The sequence below is a fragment of the Lissotriton helveticus genome, chromosome 2_1 (assembly GCF_964261635.1).
Source record: "Lissotriton helveticus chromosome 2_1, aLisHel1.1, whole genome shotgun sequence".
In the NCBI taxonomy this organism is placed as follows: Eukaryota; Metazoa; Chordata; class Amphibia; order Caudata; family Salamandridae; genus Lissotriton; species Lissotriton helveticus.
Window position 1 is genome coordinate 647,423,628 of NC_136059.1, and position 25,924 is coordinate 647,449,551.

General features: G+C 49.4%; 1 protein-coding gene across 2 annotated transcripts in view; it reads left to right on the top strand.

The window, feature by feature from the left end:
- The window catches only part of RASA1 (RAS p21 protein activator 1), a 1,157,575-nt gene that overhangs the window by 841,788 nt on the left and 289,863 nt on the right, over window positions 1-25,924 (top strand). For both annotated transcript variants that reach the window (XM_078675333.1, XM_078675334.1), the window contains exon 21: window positions 10,016-10,083. In XM_078675333.1, the coding sequence (XP_078531459.1) occupies window positions 10,016-10,083 (68 nt within the window). The remainder of the gene's footprint in view (window positions 1-10,015; window positions 10,084-25,924) is intronic.

Here is a 25,924-nt window from a genome sequence, read left to right on the forward strand (position 1 = left end):
GCGGGCGGGCCAGTCCACCAGTGCCTCCTCTGCAGCTGCTCTAATCCTTTCTAGTCCAACTTTTCAGGGCTAGCAGTTGCCAGTGGGCAGCAGGATCCGCCATCACCTCCCCCGCTGGCCCACATCACTTCAGACAGGTGGATTTTGCAGATAGTCCTTCCCCTTCAAGACTACCTGTCCCTCCATGCCACCAACAATCCATCGCATGTCGGAGGATCACTTGGCCCTTCTCCATCAGGAAGTTACAGCTCTCTTGGCCAAGGGAGCTATCGAGCGAGGCCCTGTCCTTGAAGTAGGTTGTGGTGGTTAATCCCACTACTTTCTGGTGCCCAAGAAAGACAAAGGTCTGCATCCTATCTTGGATCTCAGGAACATCAACCACCTCCTCCAGAAGAAGTTCAAAATGTTGACAATAGCTCAGGTCCTGTCTGCCCTTGACCCTGGAGATTGGATGGTAGCGTTGGACTTGCAGGATGCTTATTTCCACATTCCCGTCCTGCCAGGCGTTAATTAAGGTTCACGGTAGGCCACAAGCATTTTCAGTTTACTGTGTTCCCCTTTTGCCTTACCAGCGCCACTCGTGTGTTCGCGAAAGTGATGGCGGTGGTCGCAGCTCATCTGCACAGATCAAGGGTTCCCGTTTACCCCTATCTTGATGACTGGCTGTTGAAGGCGGGCATGCCCCAGGCTGTTGTCTCCCACATCCAGACTACGGCAGACCTCATGCATTCCCTGGTGTTAACTATCAACATGCCAAAGTCACACCTGACTCCCTCTCAGAAGCCCCTTTCATCGGAGCAGTTCTGCATACAGCGCATTTTCTGCTGGGCCTCATGGCCTAATGGCCTCCTGCATCCTGCTAGTGGATCATACCAGGTGGCATATGCGGGCTCTGGAATGGGACCTGAAGTTCCAGTGGGTGCAGCATCCGGGGAATCTTTCCGATGCTGTCCAGATCTCGGAGGGCACTACACCTGTTGCAGTGGTGGCTAACGAACTGGGATTGGGTCAACGGCAGATCCCTTTCCCTTCCCCAGCCTGACTTCACGGTGGTGACAGATGTCACATCTGGGATGGGGCAGCCAAATGGGGGAGGCGGAGATCAGAGGCCTTTAGTGTCCGGCGGAGTCCGGGCTCCAAATTAACCTGTTGAAGCTCTGGGTTAGTTCCACCCAGTTGGAAGGCTGCCTGTGTCATGCCCATCATTAAGAAACCAGGATTGGACCCGTTGAAGTCGGAGAGCTATCGACCCATCTCCCTTCTCCCGTGGGTAGCAAAGATCACAGAGGCCCATGTTAATAACATCTTAACAAAACATCTGGCCTCTGCACACCTACTCGATCCAAAACAGAATGGTTTTAGGCCTGAACATAGTACAGAGACGGTGCTCCTTTATATGGTAGAGCACCTCCGCTCTGTACTGGACGCAGGTCAAACGGCGGCACTGGTCCTTTTGGACCTTAGTGCCGCTTTTGACACTGTATCCTACACCATTCTTATCCGTAGGCTAGGTGAGGCTGGCATTTCAGGCAGGGCGCTGGACTGGTTCCGCTCGTTCCTTTCGGATAGATCCTTTCAGGTGGTAGCGCCACCATTCACATCTAAGTCCCATGCCATCACCCAAGGAGTCCCGCAGGGTTCGGCGTTGAGCCCCACGCTCTTCAATCTTTACGTCCAACCGTTGGCGGAAGTTGCGAAGAGCTGGGGTCTCACAATGGTATCTTACGCCGATGATACCCAGTTGGCGGTGGCCCTTAATGGGGATTCTAACCAGCTGGCATCGAACTTTGCGGCTGGTTTGAGGGCTGTTGCTAGTTGGCTGACGCTCAACTGTTTACAGCTCAACGCCCTCAAAACTGAGGTGATGGTATTGGGAAAAAATCCTGATCTGTGGGGTGACAACTGGTGGCCTAAGGAGCTGGGACCGCCCCCTAAACCGATCTCTGAACTAAAAAATCTTGGCGTCTGGCTGGACTCTAAACTATCCTTCGCGTGTCACACTAAGAAGGTGGCATCTATGTGCTTTGGCATTTTGCGAGGTTTAAGGCCCATCCTTAAATTTTTCGATGCCCCGACTCGCCAGATGGTGATTCAAGCGAGCGTATTATCCAGACTAGATTACGCTAGCTCATTACTTTTGGGCGCCAACCAGGCGGAAGTCCAGCGACTCCAACGGGTACAGAATGCGGCAGCGCGAGCCTTGGTAGGCCTGCCGCGATTCTGTTCTGCCCGCACTACAATCTGCAAACTGCATTGGTTACCTGTAATCAGACGTATAGAGTTCAAGAGTCTGTGTTTCGCGTTAAAAATTTTGAAAACTGATACTCCTGCCATCCTTCAACATCTTTTAATTTTGTACACTCCTTCGCGAAACCTTCGCTCTGCTGGTCAAAATTTGGCACTCGTCCCACGGTTCCAAAAATGCAGATTAGGTGGCCGCTCGTTCATGGTGATGGCCGCCAGACTGTGGAATGCCCTCCCTGCCCACATTCGCTCTTTGGAAACCCTCTTTGCTTTTAGGAAAGCTGTTAAAACTTATCTTTTCCCTCTACCTTATTAATTATGTCTCTGTTGGTCTTGTTGGTTATGTTTCCTTTTCAGATATAGCGCCGGGACGCCCCTTGGCTGGAGCAGCTGTGCGCTTAAGAAATTACAGTTAACATAACATCTTGCACTGAAAGCATTTCTTCCTTCTGTCAAGGGAAGAGTAGTGCAGGTGTTCACGGACAACGCCACCGACATGTGGTAGTGCAATAAACAGGGTGGGGTCATGGACACTATGTCAAGAGGCTCTCTGCTTCTAGACGTGGCTGGAACATCAGGGCATGTCCCTGGTGGTTCAACACCTTGTAGGTTCCCTGAATGCCAGGGCGGACGTACTCAGCCACCGGTGCATGCTGGATCACAAATGGTGTCTTCACTCTGAGGTGGTGCCAGGTCTTTAAGCTGTGGGGAGAGGCTTGGTTAGATCTGTTCGCCACCGAAGAGAATGTGCAATACCAGCAGTTCTGTTTGTTGGAATTTCCAAGGGGGCACTTGCTCAGCGATGCTTTTCGTCACAAGTGGAATTGTGGTCTTCTATACGCCTTTCCGCTTATACCACGACTGCCCAGAGTGCTGAAGAAGATTAAGCGCGACAGGGCCCAAGATTGGGCATGAAGAGCCTGGTATACCGAGCTCTTGAACATGGCCATCAATCCTCCAATCCGACTGCCTCTACAGGAGGATCTTCTGTCGTAACATCAGGGGACGGTCCTCCACCCTAACTTGTCCTGCCTCCACTTCCTTGCTTGGAGATTGAGCGGTGGCAGTTGACAGCTTTTGATCTTCCTCCCAAAGTTTGTAATGTCATCTTGGCAGCCAGACGTCCCTCCACTAAAAGGTATACACCTGTAGATGGACCTAATTTGTGGCATGGTGCACAGCAAAGACTGGATCCCCTTTCTGCCCCTCTTTCAGAGGTTCTCCTCTTCATTTTTTCTTTCTTTGACTCAGCAGGGCTCTGCTCTGAGCACCCTTAAAGGCTATCTTTCTGCCATTTCGCCTTTCTTCACCTTCCTGATCAGCCTTCTCTTTTCAAGTACCCTATTGTAAATAGATTTCTTAAGGGCATTACTCATCTCTTTCCTCCTATTCCTTTCGTAATGCCCCAGTGGGACTTGAATCTGGTCTCAACTTACCTTACGTGGGCTCCTTTCGAGCCACTGCATAATTGTCCTTTCAGACTCTGGACCTTAAAGACTGCTCTTCTGGTTGCCATCACTCCCGCTCGTAGGGTGAGTGAGCTTCAGGCTCTTTCTCAGAAATCTCCTTTCCTCTAGTACATCGGGACAAGGTCGTCCTTCGAACTAGACCTTCTTTTCTTCCCAAAGAGGTTACCTCTTTCCACATAGGACAGACCATTATTTTGCCCACCTTCCCGTCCCCGTATGCTTCTAAAGAGGAGGAGAGGCTCCACTGTCTGGATCCAAAACATGCGCTATCATTCTATCTGGATTGCACAAAACAATTCCGGGTGATGATCAGCTCTTTGTTGGCTATGTGGGCGCCAAGAAAGGTCGAGCCGTTCTTTGCATTAAAATCTGTTATTCCTTGGGGGAAAAAGAGCCTCCAGTAGGGTTGCACGCCCATTCCACCAGGGCGACGGCAGTCACTACTGCTTTGGGACGTGGAGTCCCCCTCAGTGACATCTGCCAGGCAGCCCAATTGGGCATCATTGCACATGTTCACTAAACATTACTGCCTGGATAGCCAAGTCTGGAGAGACAGCTTCTTTGGCTATTCAGTTCTCCAGGACTTTCTGGTATGGTCTTAGTTCACAGATCCACCTCTGGGGTTAGTTTTGCTTGGGTATCTATTCTAAGGTAAGGAAGCTACAAGTAATAGTCTCTTTCAGATGAACAATTTATTTACTTTCGGTAAGGATATATCTGTAAGTAGTTATAGATTCCTTACCACCCCACCCATTCTCCCCATCTGCAAACTGACTTCTAGAGCAAGGGACTCCCTTTCATGGCCCTAGTTTTGTGCACCAGTGGTTAGTTTCTTGCATGGCTCTGCACTTCTGGTGTGGAATGTCGTGTAAAGTACTGATGTCAGCGATCCAGGGTAGCGTCTAAGTAGATACTGTGACGTCATTCTGGCGATCACTACACCAACGACGAACGCAGAGTGGACCGACTTCACCTACTGACGCGCAGGGGTACTGCTGAAGAAAAATTCTCTGGATCCAGTGTAACGCCTGGGGGTAATTCTAAGGTAAGGAATCTATAACTAATATATGTCTCCTACAGATATATCATTACTGAAGGTGAGTAATTCGTTCTTCAGGTAAAACATCCACAAAATAACCTCCCATAAATACACATCTAACAAAACAATCCCCTCCACCCTTAAATCTGCTTGTCTCAGAACAGTCGGCGGAGTTGACTCTTTTGTCCCCATTAATTAGAGTAAAAGTACTTCATATGTTTTCCAGCATTTCTTTTAGAATCTCTTGATTATCTTGCTTGTTCACTTCCAGCCATCCCATTATCCAGTTTCTGTTTGGAATTCTCCAGATTTTCTTTAAACCCTGCAGGTGCTAAGTTGATCCCTGTCAAAAAACAACATGATTTTTTCCTGTATTCTTCAGAAAGGTTCTGCTCTTGCTATGAGTCTGGATTCTATGCAACGTAGCATGGCATAGCGCACACTAATCTATATGTTCAAATTGTCCTCTTTCTTGTCAGTGCTTTAAGAGCTGTAAGGACCTGCTGCACTCTTAACATTGATGACCTCTTAAGTTCTCTTTTTTTTCCGATGAGAGATGCGTCTTAGTTTGAAGAGATCCTGTTGGTGGGTGGGTCACTCAGGCTTGAAGGCTACTTTTTCTGAGGCCTCCTTAAATTTTCTTTTATTCCGGAATGATATAGGGAAACCAAAATTCCAAGTGACCTGCTGTTAACATATGACTTTGTGGGGGAATAGGCAGCAATCCTGCAACACTCCTGCTAAGAATAATCCTGCATGCCACTATGTAGCTGTTTCATCCACACAATGCTGCTGCGGAAAAAAAGCCCCTGTTCATGTCAGTCTGATGCTTCAGGAAAGGAGCAGAAAGAGTCGTCCAGGAGAAAGGTAGAAATATCCCATGTGCTCTCACTAAGTTTCTTGATAACCGCCATGATGAATAAAAATGCTTGTGCCTGCCAGTTTAACCCCTGTTGTATTCTGAGTGCTTTGGGCGATTTGAGATCTGAAGGAATAATTAGATATGTTTCACTGCATTGAATCTCATGTCAATGGCTGAATGCTAGTTATGCCCCCATAGTAGCACATCCACTTCAACTTCTATGTTTTTCAGGTCTTGAAATATGGAATTCATAGAAACGCACTGAGCGCCACTTAGACCTTAGGTAGTTGTACCCTTCTGGTCTTTTACCTCCTTACCCAGTTTAAAGTTTTTTGCTTTTATACTTAATACTGCTCAAAACTGTTTAAGTGAAATGTAATTTCCATTTGAAATAACCAAAGGTAACTGATTAGGAAGTGAATTAAGCAAACATGCTGGTGCCGTAACATATTCAGGAGTCATCATGTCATAGAGGTAGATGTATCCTCAAGCTGTACTCCCATGGATTTACTTTTCTTAATATAACAGTTCTTTTCTCGGGAGTACTTCGATTCAATTGAATTTCTAATTGCAGCATTGAAAAAGAGTTGTATAGCACAGCATATCTCTAGGTCTACACTGTGAGTATTTGCACCGGCATATGCGAATATCTTTATGCATTATTTTGAAACAGAGTACATTCTAACCAAACCCATATGGAAAGACAATCTCATACTATACAAAAGGTACATTGATGACATCTTTTTATTGTGGAAAGGACCAACTAACCAACTGATGTCAGCCATTCAAGAACTCAACAACATCAATGACCGAATTCAATTCACACACAACGTCAATGACAAACAACTGTCCTTTTTGGATGTACTGATTATCAAGGAACAAGATACTATACACACCACCGTATTCCAGAAATTGACCGACAAAAACAACCTTTTACACTATCAGAGTTTTCACCAACAGTCATTGAAAAAACACCTCCCATTTTCTCAATTACTATGTGTAAAACGCATAGCTTCCTCTCAAAACTTATATGAAGAACAAAAAGAACACATGATCAAAAAGTTCAAAGATCGGGGATACCCAGAAGCCACACTGGAACTCGCGGTAGACAGAATAACATCGATGAACAGACAACAACTACTTACACCACCTACCACAAGGGAAGAGCAGAGATCCGTGTTTATCTCCAAATATTCAACAAGAAGTCACAACATCAAAAGAGTCATTTTAAAACACTGGCAGCTCCTGGCCCTTGAAGAGGATTTCAAAGGCATTTTCACCTCAAATCCCAGATTCGCATATGAAAGGACTAAAAACTTAAAGGAACTGTTGAAACCCAAATCCATTGAGTCTCCAAAAACATACAAAGGTACACTTGCTTGCCACAATTGTGGGAATTGCAATTCCATCATTAAAGGGAATGAAATAAACCACCCATCGAGTGGGATCAAAATCAAATTAAAAGTGAACGGTACTTGTGACAGTACCAATTTGGTCTACATGTTGAAATGCCCATGTGGGCAAAACATCCAGAAAAATTAAAATTTGATTAACTGAACATCGCAGCAACATTAGACTTAAATCAACAAAATCTACAGTAGCAGTACACTTTAATGACCATCAACACAATCCCAGTCAATTAAAGTTTTGCATTTTGGAAACAGTACCAGTATTACCAGGAAGAGATAATGAACAATATCTCTTAAGGAGAGAACTCTATTGGATACACAGACTATCATCTACAGCCCCTAGAGGGCTTAATGAACGCTTGGAATTTAGCTGTCACCTATAGACTATCCAGGACTTTTGAACTACCCTATTAGCTAATGAAAGAATGCACCATATATTATATATTATATCAGAACTTTTGTTTTCTCAACTTAATTTATTTTGACTGTATAATCATGTCATGAAATGTCAATACCTTGGTTATAATTCATGTGTTCACCCGTATTTGTTTTTTCATCTGTTTTTTCACCTGTCAGTAGTACATATCTTGCATGTGCATATTACGATCGACACTATTACCAGTACACACTTCCTGCACAGGATTGATTTTAAAACGCGGATCTCCCCGCGTTTACACACGTGACTAAGCGTCCACCTATCGGATACCTCATTTCAGGCATCTCTCCGCACACAGCTACACGCGCCAATCATATACTCTATTTCAAAGTAGGAGTCACGTGACTCATCACGCTCATTTAGAACGCGGAATTTTCGAACGCGTTTATCGTCGTCGTACGGAAGGACATAGAACACGCTGAATAGATCATTCCGGTAAGCCTTGCAACCTTGTAGAGCAATATCTCAGCAAGCTTAATAGCGTAATTCGCTAGCCACCGAGCACTCTTGTTGATCGAATTCCTCATCTTGTTTTCGTAGGCTCGTTTACACCCTCTGCATTTTCCATTGACGGAACACCAGTCACAGGTTTGAATTATTCAATCCTAGAGAGCACAAACGCCACTTGGTCATCACACCCTCACGATTATACCAATGTACTGACAGTATCAATACACACCCCGAATTCCCAGCATGTAATGTAGTCACGATCCATTTTTCTTAAAATAGCACGATTCACAAAGTGACAATGAATTCACGATCACGTTCTGTTTCAGTTGTTTTTATTTTTAAGCAGTAATATTTACAATGTGATCTCTCTCTCCCTGCATGTTCACAAAGGTTGCAATATGAATAAGTTGTACATTAAGACATGATAATGAATTGTAATTTTGAAACTGTACTTGATTACCTTTTAGGATTGTACATGGCCCCTGAAGAAGGGCAACAGCCCGAAATGCATTGGGCCAAATGAGCTATAAGTTACCAGAACATGAGAATTATCATGATATAAAAAAGACAAAGATATAATTAAAAAGACATATTGAACTTTGCTCACGTGCTTTGAAACATTTCATTGAATTTGGCATTGAGTGCTCTGGGGAGACACTGTTCTCGAGGGAACAGTGCAACAATTCAGTTGTTTTCAACCCTGGTACAGGGGGCTCAACCCCACGGGCACCACTTACCTATATAGACCTTGAGTACAAACTCAAAGGAGTGCGTATCCCAACCACCGTTTTGGCCAGGTGCCGTAACATATTCAGGAGTCATCATGTCATAGAGGTAGATGTATCCTCAAGCTGTACGCCCATGGATTTACTCTTCTTAATATAACAGTTCTTTTCTCGGGAGTACTTCGATTCAATTGAATTTCTAATTGCAGCATTGAAAAAGAGTTGTATAGCACAGCCTATCTCTAGGTCTACACAGTGAGTATTTTTCCTTTTTCTCTTCTAATTCCAGAAGCTCTACATCTATATTTGTTGAAAATGGCAAGATCATAGTGTGCTCTTTATTTGAGTGGAATAAAATGATGTGCGCCTACGGGATTGAGGCTGCATAGAATCTCTAAGTACTTTCACATAGGATTGCTTTTCCCCAACTACTCCTAGCTTATGGCAACTTGAATTGTTTTTAAAATGTTCCTGGCATGGAACTAGTGAAAAGAGGTGGCTTCTCGATATGGGACACCAGCTGTGCAACACCTCTGGTAGCACTGAAATCTTTTTGTATCCAGCAATAGGAGGAAGTGCCAAGTTAAAGGAGGCCAATGTGTACGGGGCAAGGTAAACACAGCCTCCAATGACATATGTTAACCACTGTTTCCTGATAAAGAAAGCTTGGGCTTGTAGCTCAAAACACGAAGTGTGGTTTGCAAGAAAAGTGTGACAGCATTTCCAGATAACTCATCCCACCCCAACCTCCATCGGTGCCTTATCCACTTCAGCACGGCTACCTGATGTCGTCCCTTATGTAGACCGCTTCTCTGTAGGACAAGAGGTAATACAAGAGACTGAAGGCTACGGGCTTTGGGCATGACTACCTAGCCAAAAGCAAAGACTAATGTGTCACAAAATAAGACATCTTGTGGGCTATTCTTATGTGTTCTTGCCGCAAAAGTCATCTGAGATTTTAGATTGTTTTGAATAAGTGTTTTTCTTTTCCTTTTCTCTAACTCTTCCCTGCTTCTGGTCCCTTCAAACGTATAGGGAGCTCAAAAGAAGTTTTTAAATAAGAGACCAGTGCAGTTCAATAAGCTCAAGAGCTGAGAACGTTAAGTTTAATTAATGTCCCACTTCAGTATAATGGTAGTCGGGTGTTAAGTTTACCTGAGCAGTGTTAATGTTTTTTGTAGTAGTAACTACAAATGTTTAAACCTAAAATGTTGAAATACTATGGTGGTTCTTTGTAGAGTGACCATGTTTTAATGCATGTCTCTAGATGACTCGTGTTGTATACAAACCAACAGTGAAAGAAAATGTTAAAATATTTAATTATGGTTTAAAATGCGATTTCCTGTTTCCCTCTGAATATACATGTTCTTTTTGTCTACAGTGGTTTTGTTTTTTTACGATTGATTTGTCCTGCAATCTTGAACCCACGAATGTTTAATATTATCTCGGGTGAGTAGACAACTAGTTTTAAAAGGTTTCCTTAATGAGTTTTGTTGTAAGTGGTTGGAAATGTATGCAGTCATGTGTAAACGTTTTTTTGGGCATCATTCATTCATGGTCAATTATCTAGGTATGAATGTAATTATTGAATTAGCACTTCCCCAGCTATGTTAATTCTGTGAAGTAAGTAGAGGAATACAGTGTAGTTAAATATGTAATTTTAATTCTGCCAAGCTCTATTTTTTGCACTCAGCTTTTTCTGTTTTCTTTTTTTTGGTCCTCATCCATCAAGAGACGAAAAGAGATTTGGCCCGCACTAATCTAACTACCAGTACAAATCTGTATGTTCTAGCGTGCTCCACAAACTTCCTGTACTGGAAAGCTGGGACACTTGAGACTTTATGCACAACACAAAACGGTCCAAGAGCCTATTCATTGATGTATTCATAGGACCAAGTTCTGATTTTTTCGCATATCAAGACGCTCCCAGCATGCTCTGCCTGATTTATTCTGACAGTTCTTATTTAACTTAACAGTATACATTACTCTTGCAAGCCATTCTTTTGAAGTCTGGGATAGCAACAGGGTCCGCTTCTTACAGCTCGGTCTCCTAGCTAGGAGCATCATATAAATCAGTACCCCTGTATCTGATCAACTAAGTTAGTTATCCTCATCCATTATATTAACAAATAATGATGTAAATAGCCAAAGGGAGTCATTGGTGTGTTCAGATATTTTTCCCATTTTATCACCTCGCCTTCCTCGATCAGTAGACCCCACTTTACTATACCTCCCAACTCAAGGTGAAATCTCAAATATTCCTTCAGTACTTCCAGTGCTCCAGGAGAGTCCCAAATAAGTGCCAACATACCATAGTAAGACATCCCTAAGCATTTCCTGATCTTATACCACACACTTGCAACTAATCTGCGAATCTTCTTTTTTTTTTTAAAGAATTTTTATTATTTTCATATCTTGCATAGCTTCCAAATAGTTATCTCTTGTATAGCCATTACACAGATGACCCAGTAGGCAATGCACATTGCATTCAACATCCCTTAACTGATTCGCTCCCCAACAGTCCTAGCCCCCCTCCGCACCACCCCCTCCCCCCTATCAGTGTGCCCTTGCTTCTCCAGCCCCATCAATAACTGCTGAGTCATCCTGTCTCGCAACCCACCAAACAGGAGAAAATAAAATAAAAACAAGCAGTAAGTGTATGTTCCCTGCGCCTCCGCACGAACCCGTTAGTACCATTAAGCCTGGAATATGCCAAGTGGCCTCCTTTCGTATTGCAGTTGTGTGCTCCATTTCACTCTACGTTTCTTATGAATTTGCCTCGCTCACACTCTCCCCTTGATCTAACCCTACATCCTCTTCCTCCTCATCCCTGGTAGTGGTGTGAAGTTCTGCCACCAAAGCTCCCCATGCCCTTGCTGCCTCCAAAGCTTTTTCATTAACAGTGCGTTTAGCTAGTTGTAAGCGAAGTGTCCCTTCACTGCCCGCCCAATGTAAAAAACTGGTTCTCCATCTCAGAAAATTAGGCCCCGCTTTCGACTTCCATTGCATAGTAAGCTCCCTTTTAGCCATTATTAACCCTAAATCATAGAACTTACTAGTAATCTTAGTGCTGGTAGTATGTGGGAACCAAAGTAATAAACAAGTCCCCATCTCCGCCTCAATCGCGCGTCCTGTCACCTGATTTAAGCATGCTACTACCTCCTCCCAGTAGGACCCCAGCCCCGTACAAGACCAGAACATATGACTGAAATCAGCTCCGTCAGTGTTACACCTTGGGCACGGTGAGTGGGAACCCCCGAAATACGGTAGGATTTTACCCGGCGTCAGGTAGGCCCTATGTAATGTAAAGAATTGAACTAATTGAAACCTGGCATTGCGCGTACCCTTCCAAGTACGCCGCAGTAATTGCGGCCACGTCGTCTCCAGTATGGGTCTACCAATATCTACCTCCCATTTGCCTTTTAGAGCATCAAGGGGTGGAAGCCGCTCGGTCGATAGTCGCCTGTAGAGGCATGTGATAGCCTTAAACGTACCGGATGCCATGGTTACATATTGGCAGCCCAAAGATGTCGGGGGCTCCAATAACCCCATCTTCCACTGCCGTTGAATTCCTGCTATTAAGGCAGCGTGCAACAAGTAGTCTCCCAGCGGTAACTCAAAAGTGCTCTGCAAGTCTTGAAATAACAGAGCCCCGTCCCTGTATAAATCCCCCAACATATGGAGCCCAAGCTCCTCCCAGACAGCTAGCGCGGACCAGTCCCCTCCGTGCGGAAGGGCTGTGCACATGCCCAGAGGAATCTCCGGAGCATAGGGACAGGGAAACCCTGCTCGTTTCTGGCTCCGGTTCCAGCATGATCGGAGATCGCGCTCCTCAAGAGTAAGCTGGTTAAGACTGATCTTCTGTTGAAGAATTATAAATGACAGTACATGCCGGGGTATCACTCTACCCTGTGGTCCTTCCGGGCCTCTAAACTCTCGAGCCACCACCTGCGTGAGCCACTGTAACTGCGCCGCCAGATAGTACCATTCAAAATCCCCCTTCTGCTCTCGGACGCATCAGGGTATTTAGTGCGACCCGCCTTCTACCCGAGCCCCAGATAAACCCTGTAGTCAGGACCCTGAGCTTCTGAAAGAATGATGCCGGAATCCACACATGCAGCGTACGAAAAAAGTAGAGCAAACGTGGAAGCGCCACCATTTTCAGCAGCGCTGCCCTCCCGGCCACCGACAGAGGAAGAGTTCGCCAGAACTCCATGCTGCTCCGGAGCCCCCTCATCGCTCCGCCCACATTGCCTTCCAAGAGGTCGGGCTGAGTGCGGTAAATGCGAGCACCCAGGTAAGGTATGCATTGAGGTTCCCATCGCAAATCCCACACCGTCAGAGGCACCTGGCCATACGGAGCCAAAGGGAACAAACATGTCTTACCCCAATTCACCCTTAACCCCGAGAGATCGCCGAACTCCCGAAGCAGGACTCTGGCACCCTGCAGAGAGTCATCCACATCCGCCAGGTACAGCAGTAAATCGTCTGCGTTCAGGGAGATGTAATGAATCTCCCCTCGTAACGATAGGCCTTCGTAAGACCGTCCCAGTCTAGCATGCGCCGCCAGTGGCTCAATTGCCAGGGCAAACAATAACGGCGATAGGGAACAGCCCTGCCGGGTCCCCACCCTAGCTGTAGCAGAATTGCATAACAGTTGGGTCCACCGTACAAACCGATCCCCAAGACCAAATATCCTCAGCACTTGAAACAGATATGGCCATTCCACGCTGTCAAAGGCCTTCTCAATGTCGACCGATAACACCCCCGCACCCGGCACCCTATCGTGTCGATCACCCATAACCCTAATCATCCGACGTATATACGTCGCCTTGTTCCTGGTGGGGATGAAACCCGCTTGATCCGGGTGTACCAGAGTGCACATGTGTTCCAACAGTCACGTTGCAAGAATCCTACTCAGGATTTTGTAATCCACTGTGAGCATTGAAAGTGGGCGATATGCCGATCGAGAGCAGGGATCCCCACCTCGTTTCAACAGCCGCACTATGATCGCTTCTCTGGTGGTCGACGGCAGCCTACCCAGCTCCCAAGCCTCTCTGTACACTGAATGCAAATGCAGTGCGAGGAGGTCTACATACGCCGCATAAAACTCCACCGGGAGGCCATCCGCTCCCGGCGTCTTCCGCCTAGCCATATGCTTGATCGCTGTTCGGATCTCTCCTAATGATATTTCCTCTCCTAGTTTGTCCCCCTGTTCAGTATCCAACCGTGGGAGTTGCGCTGCCGAGAGAAAGTCATTGACTCTATCTGGCAGCTTACGCATCGTGCTCCGGTAGAGGGACGTGTAGTAGACCAGAAACTGATCATTTATCTCCTCCTGTGAGTGTTTGAGGTCCCCATCTACCGTAGTCAGTGATAAAATCGGAGTACACCGGGGTGCTGGATTAGCCAGCCAGGCCAACAAGGACCCCACTCTGTCTCTCTCTGGGAGGGCTCGCACCAAGTATTCCTTGTAGTAGAAACAGCGTAACCGTTCAATTTGAGCGGCCACCTTTTCACGCGCTGCAATAACTGCTTCCTGCTCCTTCGTATTCGTGTGACTATTCTTCTCAGCTTGACGCAGGTGATCCTCCTCCCACTCTATATCACGCAGTAACGTTTTGCGAGTTCCCGCTGTGGACGAGATGCACACTCCTCGTACTACCACTTTAAAAGCGTCCCATTCTTGGGCCCTACTTGATGCCGACCCTGAGTTCTCCGAGAAGTAATGCTCAATACCATCCCGGACATCAGCACTAAAAACTGGGTCCTCCAGTGTCACAGGGTTCAAGCGCCACGTGGGGATCACCTGCCGTTGCCTGGACCACCATACCGCTATCAAACAAGGGTTGTGATCGGAGATTGTCTTCGCTAAATATTCACTATGGCAAGTCAGCTCCTGAGCTCCCGGGGAACACAAGATACTGTCGAGTCGTACGTGTAAATCATGCAGTACTGAATAAAATGAGTAATCCCTAGCCGTGGGATGATGCGTCCGCCAGGCATCGACTACACCCCAGATGCTCTGCCACTCGCGTCTCACCTTCGCTAGTCGGTAAACCGCAGACTGAGCCAACGGGGGATGGGACCGGTCCAAGTCTGTATCAGTGACTGAGTTAAAATCACCCTCTAAAAACACCGTGCCCGTCAGGAATGATGCCAGCTTCCCAGATAATCGTGAGAAGAAAGCGGACTGATCTACATTCGGGGCATACACACTACACAGTGCCACATCTCTCCCATCTAGTCGCCCCAGTACTGCCACAAATCTCCCCTCTGGGTCCACCACTGTAGTCAAAGGTTGGAAGGGAACACCTGACCTCACCCAGACCAAAGTTCCCCTCGCATATGCAGAATAGGTGGTATAAAACAGTTGGCCCCTCCATGTGCGCTGTAGTTCCCGCCCCTCAGCTTGATCAATGTGGGTTTCCTGCAGAAAGGCCACCTGAATCCCCCTACGTACTAAATATGCATGTACCTTGTAACGTTTCGTCATGGAGTTCAGCCCCCGCACATTCCAGGTGATACATTTCAACTCAAGTCGGGTCCCCATAGCGGAGCATGCAATAGAACAATCTCCCCCTTAGCCTAGCAGGCACACTGACAGTCCCCTTGAGCCCAAAACATCCCCAACAAACCCTCCCAGAACAGGTGCTAAACCGTAGTTACCCATCCAAACCCAATCCCAAATAACGGGAACTCTCTGGTAGCTACCAGAGTCTCACAGCTAGTGTGAGGTCGAGGGGGTGGCCCTACACCAGGACAAGCCGGACAACGATCTCACCGCTTTTCCGTCCACGCTCAGCCTCAAGTGTGGAATCCCCCCCCAGTGCTGCCCCGTCCCAGAGGAGCCCCCCTGTTAAGCAAACACAGCTCCCATCCCTCTAGACAATGACACAGTGGATCAAACCCTCCGCCACCAGGCCCACAGCCGTGCCCCCTCCCATCCCATACAGTGGCCAGGAATACACCCCCTTACTGTGTGCACATCGGAACCAGAAATGTTAATTCGTCCAGGAGCCCGTCCGCAGTCCCCGGGGTGACATGAGGTATCTTCCGGGAGCATTCCTCAGAGCCCTCCGACACCAACTCCTCTGATCCCCGCTGAGAGCCTGAGTCCGCCAACGAGGCAGTAGCTGTCGCTCCCGATATGACGGAGACCGCCTGAAGGGCCGCCCGCCGCTCCAAGTCCGTCTGCGACGTCGAAGGTGTCTGGCTAGCCGCTGCCTGCTTCCTAAGTCGTCGGCTCTGCGGGTCTTCGGTTGGATCTATGCTGTCTTCTCCTTCCCCCTGGAACCATCAGTCCCAGCTCGATACGTCTCTATCCAGTGCCACGCGTCATCCGGCGTGCTATAGAAGGACGCCTTGCCATCGACCATCACTTTCAGGCGGGCCGGGAACAGGAGAGAATACTGTATGCCCTCGTCGCGGAGGGCCTTCTTGACCGCCAGGAATGAAGAACGGCTGCGCTGGACTTCATAGGAGTAATCAGGATAAATGGAGACGGAGGCATTGTCCACCCGATAGGGGCCCATTGTCCGTGCTTTCTGCAGGATGGCGTCTCGGTCTTTGAAGTGCAAGAGGTGCGCCACCACAGGTTGAGGGGGTCGGCCAAGAGCCGGCGGGCGGGCCGGCACCCGATGAGCCCGCTCCAACGTATAGAACTGTGACAAGCCATCAGGAGCGACCACATCACGCAGCCAGGCTTCCAAATAGGTGATCATACTGTCCCCCTCAACTTTTTCGGGTATGCCCACCACCCGTATGTTGTTGCGCCGATTGCGCCCTTCGGCATCCTCAGCTCTTTTCTCCAGTTGCTGCACTCTTCGAAGCAAGTCTCCCACTGTCGCATCTGTCGGGCCGGCCCCAGCACCTCCAAGGTGAGTTCCGTGTGTTTGACGCGGTCTACCAGCTTTCCATGGTCTGCCCGCAACAGCCCCAAACTCGTTGACACCTGGGCTATGTCGTGGCGCAGTGCGTCCCTCGTGTCCGAAATGGCCTTCAATATTTGGTCCATCTGCTGCTGTTGTAGCCCCACCGTCGGTGTCACCGATTGATCCTGACCCTCCGGTAGTCCCTCAGCGGGGCAGGGGGCACCAGGCTTCAGCCGCCGTTTTCCCATGGCTCAGAACCCAGCAACCGTCTAGGATGGCCGTCAACCGGGTGCTCACAGCGGCGGCCCCAGCGGCCCGGGCGTCGGTTCAAGCAATATGCTGTTATCCCTTTACGCAGTCGGTCACCAACAGCGTGGATCACTCTCCCGCAGGACAGCCACAATCGCAAGCGGGCAGCTCAGGGGACCAGGAGCCACCACCGAAGATCAGCGTCACCAGATGGTGCCCCAAACACCACCAGAGGCCGGGTAATTCTGGTCGGGCCGCGTCCCCAGCCACACAGTCTGTTGACACCACAGCTTCGCCACGCCGGCCCCAGGCACCACAGGCCGCCAACCGTACCGACTCTCTAGCCTCCTGGCAACTGGATTCGCGGGGGGGGGTCGGTCCCACGCCCTCCGTAGCACACACTGGCACTCCGGTGTCGTCGCCCTCTTCCACTTCTGCCACTCAAGGACGCTCTCCGGTGCCACTCAGGGTGGGGGGGGGGGTCCACCAGTGCGCCACAGCTCAGCCCCGTTCACCACCGGTCCTCCGCCGGCTACCCCACCAGCCGCATGGGCCTCCAACTGCGGCACTTCGGCGGAAGCAGAATCCAGGTGCCCCCTGCAGCATGGACCGGAGCTCTGGTGCCGCCGCTCCCCCCGCGCCGCCAACACAGGGGTGCCCTCGAGTGTAGATGCACCCCAGAGCGGGGGAGGCGCTCTGCCAATGCGTCACCAGGCCCCCTCACCGCTGCTCCCCCTTCAGCCACTCCACTCCACCAGCCGCGGGGGTCCCAGGTCGCAGTCCTCCAATGGCCGCCAGATTCACTCGGCAGGCATGGTCCCTCCGCCGGTGGCAGACGCGCTGCTCCAAGCCGGCCGCCCCTGCTAGCGCTCAGTCGGCCTTCGCCTCCGCAGCAGCACCACACACCGCGTCGGCCTCCTCGCAGCCAAGTGTCCCCCGCAGATCAGCCTCGACAGTCTATGCCGCAGTCCAGGCCGCTACACCCCCGCCTCAGTGCAGTGGTGGTGTGCGCAGCGCCCCAACTCCAGGCGCGGCCGCAACCGGCCCGCTCTGCTCCCGCGGCGGCCCCACAATTACTCGAGGCCGGGGATGCGAACTCCAGCGCAGGCCTCACCAAGATTGCCGGCGCCCTCCGAGCGAGCCGGCAGGAATCTCAGCGCCGGGGTCGTCAGCAGCTTGCGCTCACTGATGCTTGGCAGCTCACGGGGATCCACACATTCCCGGGGGGCCTCCCCGAGCCACGGGCACCACCAGGGCAGCAGTTGAAACAGAATAAGTATCGAGGCAAGCGCGGAGCTCTCAGCTCACGCGTCCATGCTCGCCGGTGGTCAAGCCACGCCCCCTAATCTGCGAATCTTCTTACTTTCTTGTAGTATCTTGATGCCCCAAACTTATGAAGAAAATTCTACTGCACCAATCTGCCATCATAGCCAGGAAAAGTGGACTCATTTTGGATTTTCCAGGGGACCCAAATAACTGTTGAAAAACTTTGATCTGAAAGACTCAGCATTACAGTGTTAGTTCAGGAAGGCTTAGACCACCTTTGTTCTTTTTTTCCATTAACTTTTACCTGAGGGTCTAGCTCCTTTGGAGCTCTAACTAACACTGTTAATTTTGGATTGAAAGTCTCTCATTGCCGTTTTATCAATGTTTAGTGAGATATTGTTATAAGTGGCATCTGAAAGAGACACTTTCGTGATAGATTTCTTACCTTAGGATATCCCCAGGTGTCAGACTGGATCCGGAAAGTTTTGGTAGAGGTACCTCTGCGTGTCAGTAGGTGGCGTTGTGCGGCTCCGCGTCCGTAGCGCTGAGATGACATCACGTAGACTACTTAGGCGCCACCCATGCGCGCTGACGTCAGTCCTTTCTTTGTCCGCGCCAGTAAGCGCAGATCTGGTTAGAGCACGTACCTTAGTCACTTATTGACTATCTTTTGTGGGACTTTTGTCTCTTGTTGGTCTTCTCTGGTATGTGAAGGGATGCCTGGTTTTAAGTCCTGTGGGGCCTGCCTTTGCAATATGTCGGTGGTGCCACGACGTCTGTCTCTACTGCCTGGAGCACGACCACGAATCTCGGTGCTGTCTGGACTGTCGGGTCATGGCCCGAGGCCTTGAGGGAGCAGCGCCAGAAGTTTCTTGAAGTTCGGCACTCGTCCCAGCGTCGTTCGTGGTCCAGGGGCCGTTCTAGAGAACGCTTGTGGGGCCACCATCACCGCTCCTCGGGCTCCAAGTCTTCACCCTCGGATTCGGGTAAGAGACGACACAAAAAGAAGTTGAAAAAGCGTTGTTGCTCTCCGATGTCCCCCCGTCGGTCCACAGACGAGGGGGACAGGGGTTCCGTCCTGCGGCTCCTTCGGAACCTGGGAGTCCCGCGGCCTACCCGTCTTATCGGGGTCCGTCAGCGACTCCCGCACAGGTGCAAGAGTTTCTTGCTGCCATGGACCGCCTGTTTAGGCCTCGGGCTCCCACCAGGGTGCCTTTGGGCCTGCGGTCCCGTGTCAGGATTCTTCTGGCCCGTCGACTCCACCGGCCCTGGCGCACAGATTCCTGCGCGGTTGGCTCCAGCCACGAGGTCCCATGCTGCTGGCTCCGGCCCCAGCGCCACCCTCGTCTCCGCCTGCTGCGCCGCAGTGGATGCAGTTGGTTCCGCCTCTGCCCTGGTTCACGGACAGTTTTGTCCCCGCCTGGGATCCGAATTGGGACACGGCGCTGGTTCTGCCCAGCCGGCACCGTTTCTGACACCGTTTGTTCCTTCCCCATTCCCTGCCCCGCCGCCGCTGTCTGTGCCGCACACGGCGGAGGTAGAGGACGACTGGGAGGGGCCCAAGGACCCTCTTGCTCATCAGTGTGACTCTGAGCAGAAGTGGACAGACGATTTGGAGGAGGCTGGCGGCCTCAACGTCTCCTCTGATCCAGGGTTTGCCTCTTCCCCGCCCACTATGGAGTAAGTTGCCTCGACTACGGTGTTGCTCCGTCGGGCAGCTGAGGTCCTTAACCTTGATCTCCCTATGGTGGCCCTAAAGACTAATCTCCTCACTGAGGTGCTCCAGTCGGTGTCCACTTCATCGAAGCCACTGCTGCCATTTAATGACGCCCTCACTGACGTCTTGTTGGACACTTGGTTGCGACCGGCCACGGAGGCCCCTGTGGATAAGAACATCACCAGGCGTCATCGCCCAGCGCCCCTGCCTTTCTGACCACTCATCCTATGCCTGAGAGTCTGGTCATTCTAGCTTCGACATCCCAGAGTGCCTTTCCCATGGCTCCGCCAGATAAGGACTCTAAAAGGCTCTAGCAGTTCGGCAAGTGGTTGTTCTCCTCGAACAGCTTGGGGCTGCGGTCGGTGAACACCGCATGTCTGTTGGGCTGCTATTTCCACGCAGTGTGGGATACCGTTGCTCAGCTGTTGCCTCAGTGACCGGAAGAGGTCCAGGCTGTGCTGTCCCAGGCTGTGGCCGAGGGTAAGAATGCAGCTAAATTCACCATTCGTTGTGGCTTGGACACCGCAGACTCCCTCGGTAGGGCAATTTCAACGACTGTGGCGCTTCGTCGCCATGCCTGGTTGAGTTCTACCAGGTTCTCCCCGGATGTCCAGAGCTCGCTCATGGACATGCCTTTTGACGGCACTCGCATGTTTGGTGATAAGGCCGACAGTGGGCTGGAGCGTTTTAAGGACCATCCGGCTACGGCCAAGTCCTTGGGCCTTTCTGCCGCCCGCCCGGCCACTTCTGCTTTCGTGGCCATGGAAGGGGTGCCCCTGCTCGCTCATTCAGTCAAAAATCTGCACAGAACCAAACTCAGCGCACGCGTGGAGGGCGCCGTGGCGGCACTGGGAACCGGCGTGAGGGTCAATTCACCTCCGCCCCCACGACATCCGCCTCGAAACCTTCCTAGTCTGAGTTTCAGGATACACCCCACGCCCGTGGGTGGCAGGATTCTACATTACCTTCCCCATTGGCGTTCTGTCACTTACGACAGGTGGGTGCTGAAACTCGTCCGAAGGGGTTACTCCCTCCCTTTCGAGTCTAAATACCTACCCCCCCCGGCCATGCCCCATCAGTTCCACCGCATGTCGGGGATCACTTTGCGCTTCTCCAACAGGAATTTATGGCCCTCTTGGCCAAGGGGACCATCAAGCACGTCCCTGAGCCCGAAATAGGACGTGGTCATTATTCCCACTACTTTCTGGTCCCCAAGAAGGACGAAGGGGGCTTGCGCCCCATCTTGGACCTCAGGGACGTCAATCGCTTCCTCTGGAAGGAGAAGTTCAAGATTTTGACTCTGGCTCAGGTCTTGACTGCCCTCGACCCTGGAGACTGGATGGTATCGTTGGACTTGCAAGACGCATATTTTCACATCCCTGTCCTGCCGGCGTTACCTGCGGTTCACGGTAGGCTAGGAGCATTTTCAGTTTGCCGTGCTCCCCTTTGTCCTTACAAGTGCCCCTCGGGTGTTCACAAAAGTGATGGCGGTGGTCGCAGCTCACCTGAGCAGGTCAGGGGTGTCAGTCTTCCCCTACCTTGACGAGTAGTTGTTGAAGGCGGGCTCGCCCAAAGCAGTTGTCACCCACCTTCAGACTACGGCCGACCTCCTGCATTTGCTGGGGTTCTCCATCAACGTGCCGAAGTCGCACCTAAGTCCCTCTCAGAAGCTCTGCCTTCATCGAAGCAGTTCTGGATGCGACGCGGTTTCGAGTTTATCCTCCCGAGCAGAGAGTACGGGATATTCCGGCTATGATTCCGATCTTTCAGCCTCTATCCCGGGTTTGTCAGAATGACCCTCCGACTCCTGGCCCTGATGGCCTCCTGCATCCTGCTGGTGCAACATGCCAGATGGCATATGCAGGCTCTGCAGTGGGACCTGAAGTTCCAGTGGACACAGCATCGGGGCAACCTGTCAGATCATGTCCAGATCACGGAGTGCACTGCAGGACAATTGCAGTGGTGGCTTACGAATCGCGATTGGGTCAATGGCAGATCCCTCTCTCTTCCCCAACGGGAGCACACAGTGGTGACGGATGCGTCCCTCTTGGAATGGGGGAGGCCACTTGGGAGAGGCGGAGTTCAGAGGCCTCTGGTCTCCGGCGGAGTCCCGGCTCCATATGAACCTTTTGGAGCTTCGGCCGATCCGACTTGCCCTGAAAGCATTTCTTCCCTCTGTCCGGGGAAATGTAGTGCAGGTGTTCACAGACAACACCACCACCATGTGGTATTGCAACAAACAGGGCGGGGCGGGATCCTGGTCCCTATGTCAGGAGGCTCTGCGCCTCTGGACATGGCTGGAACATCAAGTCATTACCTTGGTGGTTCAACACCTGGCTGGTTCTCTGAACTCCAGGTCGGACAAACTCAGCCGCCGGTGCTTGATGGATCACGAATGGCATCTGAACTTGGACATGGCGCAAGGTCTCTTTCAGCAGTAGGGAGAGCCTTGGTTAGATCTATTCGCCACCGAAGAGAACGCGCAATGTCATCAGTTCTGCGTGTTAGTGTTTCCAAGGCGGCACTCGCTCAGCGACGCTTTTCATCACGAGTGGAGTTGCGGTCCATTGTACGCCTTTCCGCCTATACCACTTCTGCCCAGAGTGCTGAAGAAGATTCGGCATGACTGGGCCCCAAGTCAACCTTGTGGCCCTGGATTGGGCATGAAGATACTGGTATCCAGAGCTACTCAGCATGGCGATCGATCCCCCGATCCGACTGCCACTTTTGGAGGATCTTCTGTCGCAGCAGCAGGGGACGGTCCTCCACCCTAACCTGTCCAGCCTCCACCTCCATGCGTGGAGATTGAGCGGCGACAATTGACGGCTTTCGATCTTCCTCCCGAAGTATGTGATGTCATTCTGCCAGCCAGGCGTCCCTCCACTAAAACGGTACACGCGTGCAGGTGGCACAAGTTTGTGGCATGGTGCACAGCTAAGTCTGTGGATAACCTTCCTGCCCCTCTTTCAGAAGTCCTACTGGGCCCAGCAGGGCTCTGCTCTGGGTACTATCAAAGGTTATCTTTCGTCCATCTCCGCCTTCCTACGGCTTCCAAATCAGCCTTCTCTTTTTAAGTCCCTGGTTGTTAACCGTTTTCTGAAAGGCATTACGCACACATTTCCTCCTGTGCTTTTCATCATGCCTCAATGGGACTTAAACCTTTGAGCCCCTTCATAACTGTCCTTTACGTCTTCTTACTCTTAAGACAGCTTTCCTGGTAGCTATCACCTCTGCCAGAAGAGTGAGTGAGCTCCAGGCTCTTTCTTCCAAACCTCCTTTCCTTTCTGTTCATCCGGACAAGGTGGTTTTAAGGACCCGTCCTTCTTTCTTGCAAAAGGTTGTCACGCCCTTCCACATCGGGCAGACCATCACTTTGCCCACCTTCTTTCCGCCTCTGCATCCTTCCAAAGAGGAAGAAACGCTCCACCGTCGGGACCCAAAACGTGCCCTCTCGTTCTATCTGAAGCGCACACGACAGTTCCGGGTGGATGACCAGCTCTTTGTTGGCTACGCGGGTGCCAAAAAAGGTTGGGCCGTGCACAAACGGACCATCTCTCGGTGGGTCGTTCTCTGCATCAAAGCCTGTTATTCCTTGACTAAGAAGGAGCCTCCTGTGGGGCTGCGTTCCCATTCTACCAGGGCAACAGCAGCTACTACTGCCTTGGGACGCAACGTTCCCTTGCAGGACATTTGTCAGGCAGCTACATGGGCCTCGTTGCACACGTTTACCAAACATTACTGCCTTGACAGTCAAGTCCGGAGAGACTGCTTCTTTGGCTGTTCTGTTCTCCGTAACTTTCTGGTGTAATCTTGTTCACCGGGGTTGGTATTGCTGGGGTATCTATTCTAAGGTAAGGAATCTATCACTAACGTGTTTCTCTTTCAGATGCAGAAGTTACTACTTGTGTAACGATATATCTGTAAGAGACATTAGTTAGTGATAGATTCCTTACCGCCCCACCCATCCTCCCCGTTCTGCGACCTGATTTGTAGGGTTAAGGACATCCCTTTTAAGGGCCCTAGTTTCTTGGCACCAGTGGTCAGTTTCTTACATGGCTCTGCGTTCCTGGCGCGGAAAGTCGTGTACAGAACTGACGTCTGCGCACCTGGGTGGTGCCTAAGTAGTCTCTGTGACGTCATCTCGGCGCTTACGATGCCAGCGACGGATGTGAGCCGCGTGATGCCACGTACTGCTAGCAAAACTTTCCGGATCCAGTCTGATGTCTGGGGATATTCTAAGGTAATTAAATCTATCACTAACTAATGTCTCTTACAGATATATTGTTACACAAGTAGTAACTTGTGCTTTTGTTAAGGTTAACTCTTTTATGAACCTTACTAAACTCTTCTATAAATTGAAAAAGGTATGATTTCCCTCCTTTTAAGGCAACAACAAATCTTCTTACAATCTTATTAAAATTCATTTTAGAGATGGTGTCAGTTTCAGGTGTAATGTTAATGTTCAAGTATCTGATTTCTGTTTAATTCTGAAAATGTTCAGCCGCATACTCCACACCATTATTTGAGATTTTTCTTTATGGGCCCGTAATTACACCAAATTAGTTATCTGTTGAATTTTGGTTAATCATCTTGCCAGGTCTGTGGTATATATTAGCAGATTATCCACATGTAGCGCTACTTTGATACTTAGAAGACCTCTTGTGAATGGAATAAACGCCTTGTCTATTCCTATTGCTTTAGCTTGTGGTTATATATAAAAGTTTAAATGTGTATGTGACAGTGGACCTCTTTGGCTAGTCCCCTGTCTTATCTTCTAATTTTATGTCATTAAACAAGACATTTGCATTAGGAGCTTTATACAAAACTTGTATAGCATTCACAAAGCTCCCTTTCATGCCTTATTGATGGAAAGCCTCCGGCAGACATTTCCAGTTCATCCTGTTAAAACGTTGGCAGCATTAGAGGTGATAACAGCAAGGCGACCCTTTGTTTTGACTTCTAAGTCAATCAGACGGTGAGTCAAGCCTTGTATTTGTCTATCAGAAATAAAGCCCTTCAAGTGTTCATGTATCAACAGGCCTACTACTTCACACAACCTTCTGACCAAATATATTTTGTGATCTTAGTTGAATGCAGAGATAGGTCATAGGACGAACATTTTCATGGATCTTTATCAGGTTTCAAATGAGTGCAATTGTTGCTGTGTATCAGGAAACAGGAACAGTTTACTCTTCATCTTGGATCGAGTTGAACAATTTTTTTAACGCGGACCTAGATTCTAAACCTCCTTGTATATTTCTGGCTTACCATCCAGGCCAAATACTTTCCCCCTTTTAAGCATTTTCACAACTGCTATAATTTCTTTCTCTGTTATAGGGAGGTTTTGGTCATTTAAATATTTTTGAGATAGGACTGGTATGTTTTTTTTTCTTTAACCAAGAGTAACTTTCATAAAGGCTTACTGTTAAGACCTCTCAATACACTATCCTCCGTTAGTTTAAAAAAAAAAAAATGCATCTGTTTTGCATCTATTCTCTCCTGCCATCGTTGACTACACAACAATTCTGTGATCCTATTCCTAACTCTATCAGCACTTGCTTTGCAGGCAAAAAAAAGAGTATGCTCTTCTCCCCATACTCAGTGTTTAATATTGCTGGCTTCCAGGTTCTTCCTAACCCTCTTTTCTAGCCTTTTCCTGTTCTCCTGCTGTTTTGCTTCCATATCTTTACATAGTTCTAACTTATCGTGATCAAAAGTATGCATGTCCACCTGCATCTTCTCAATCTTGGCCTCTAAATATCTATTAACACTCAGCTCAATCATGGTGTTAGATCTGGCAGCCTGAGGTTTCCCCCCAAATGTTTTGCCTTACTACATTGTTACTGACCTAGTTTTTTTTGCCGTTAGGACTCAATTTACCACTGCTTGCCAGTGCTAAAGTATATGTGCTCGCCCCCTAAAGCATGGTCATAGTGGCTTACCCCGATTTGGCATATTTAATTTACTTGCAAGTCTCTAGTAAAGTGGTACTACGTGTACCTGAGGCTGGTAAATTAAATACTACTAGTGAGCCTGCAGCACTGATTGTGTCACCCACTTCAGTAGCCTGTCAAACTTGTCTCAGGCATACCCTTGCAGCCTGTGTGTGCATTTTTGAACTTCCATTTCAACCTTGCAAAATAAAATTTTACCTTTTTTTTGTCAAAAGTATTTTTATTGACAG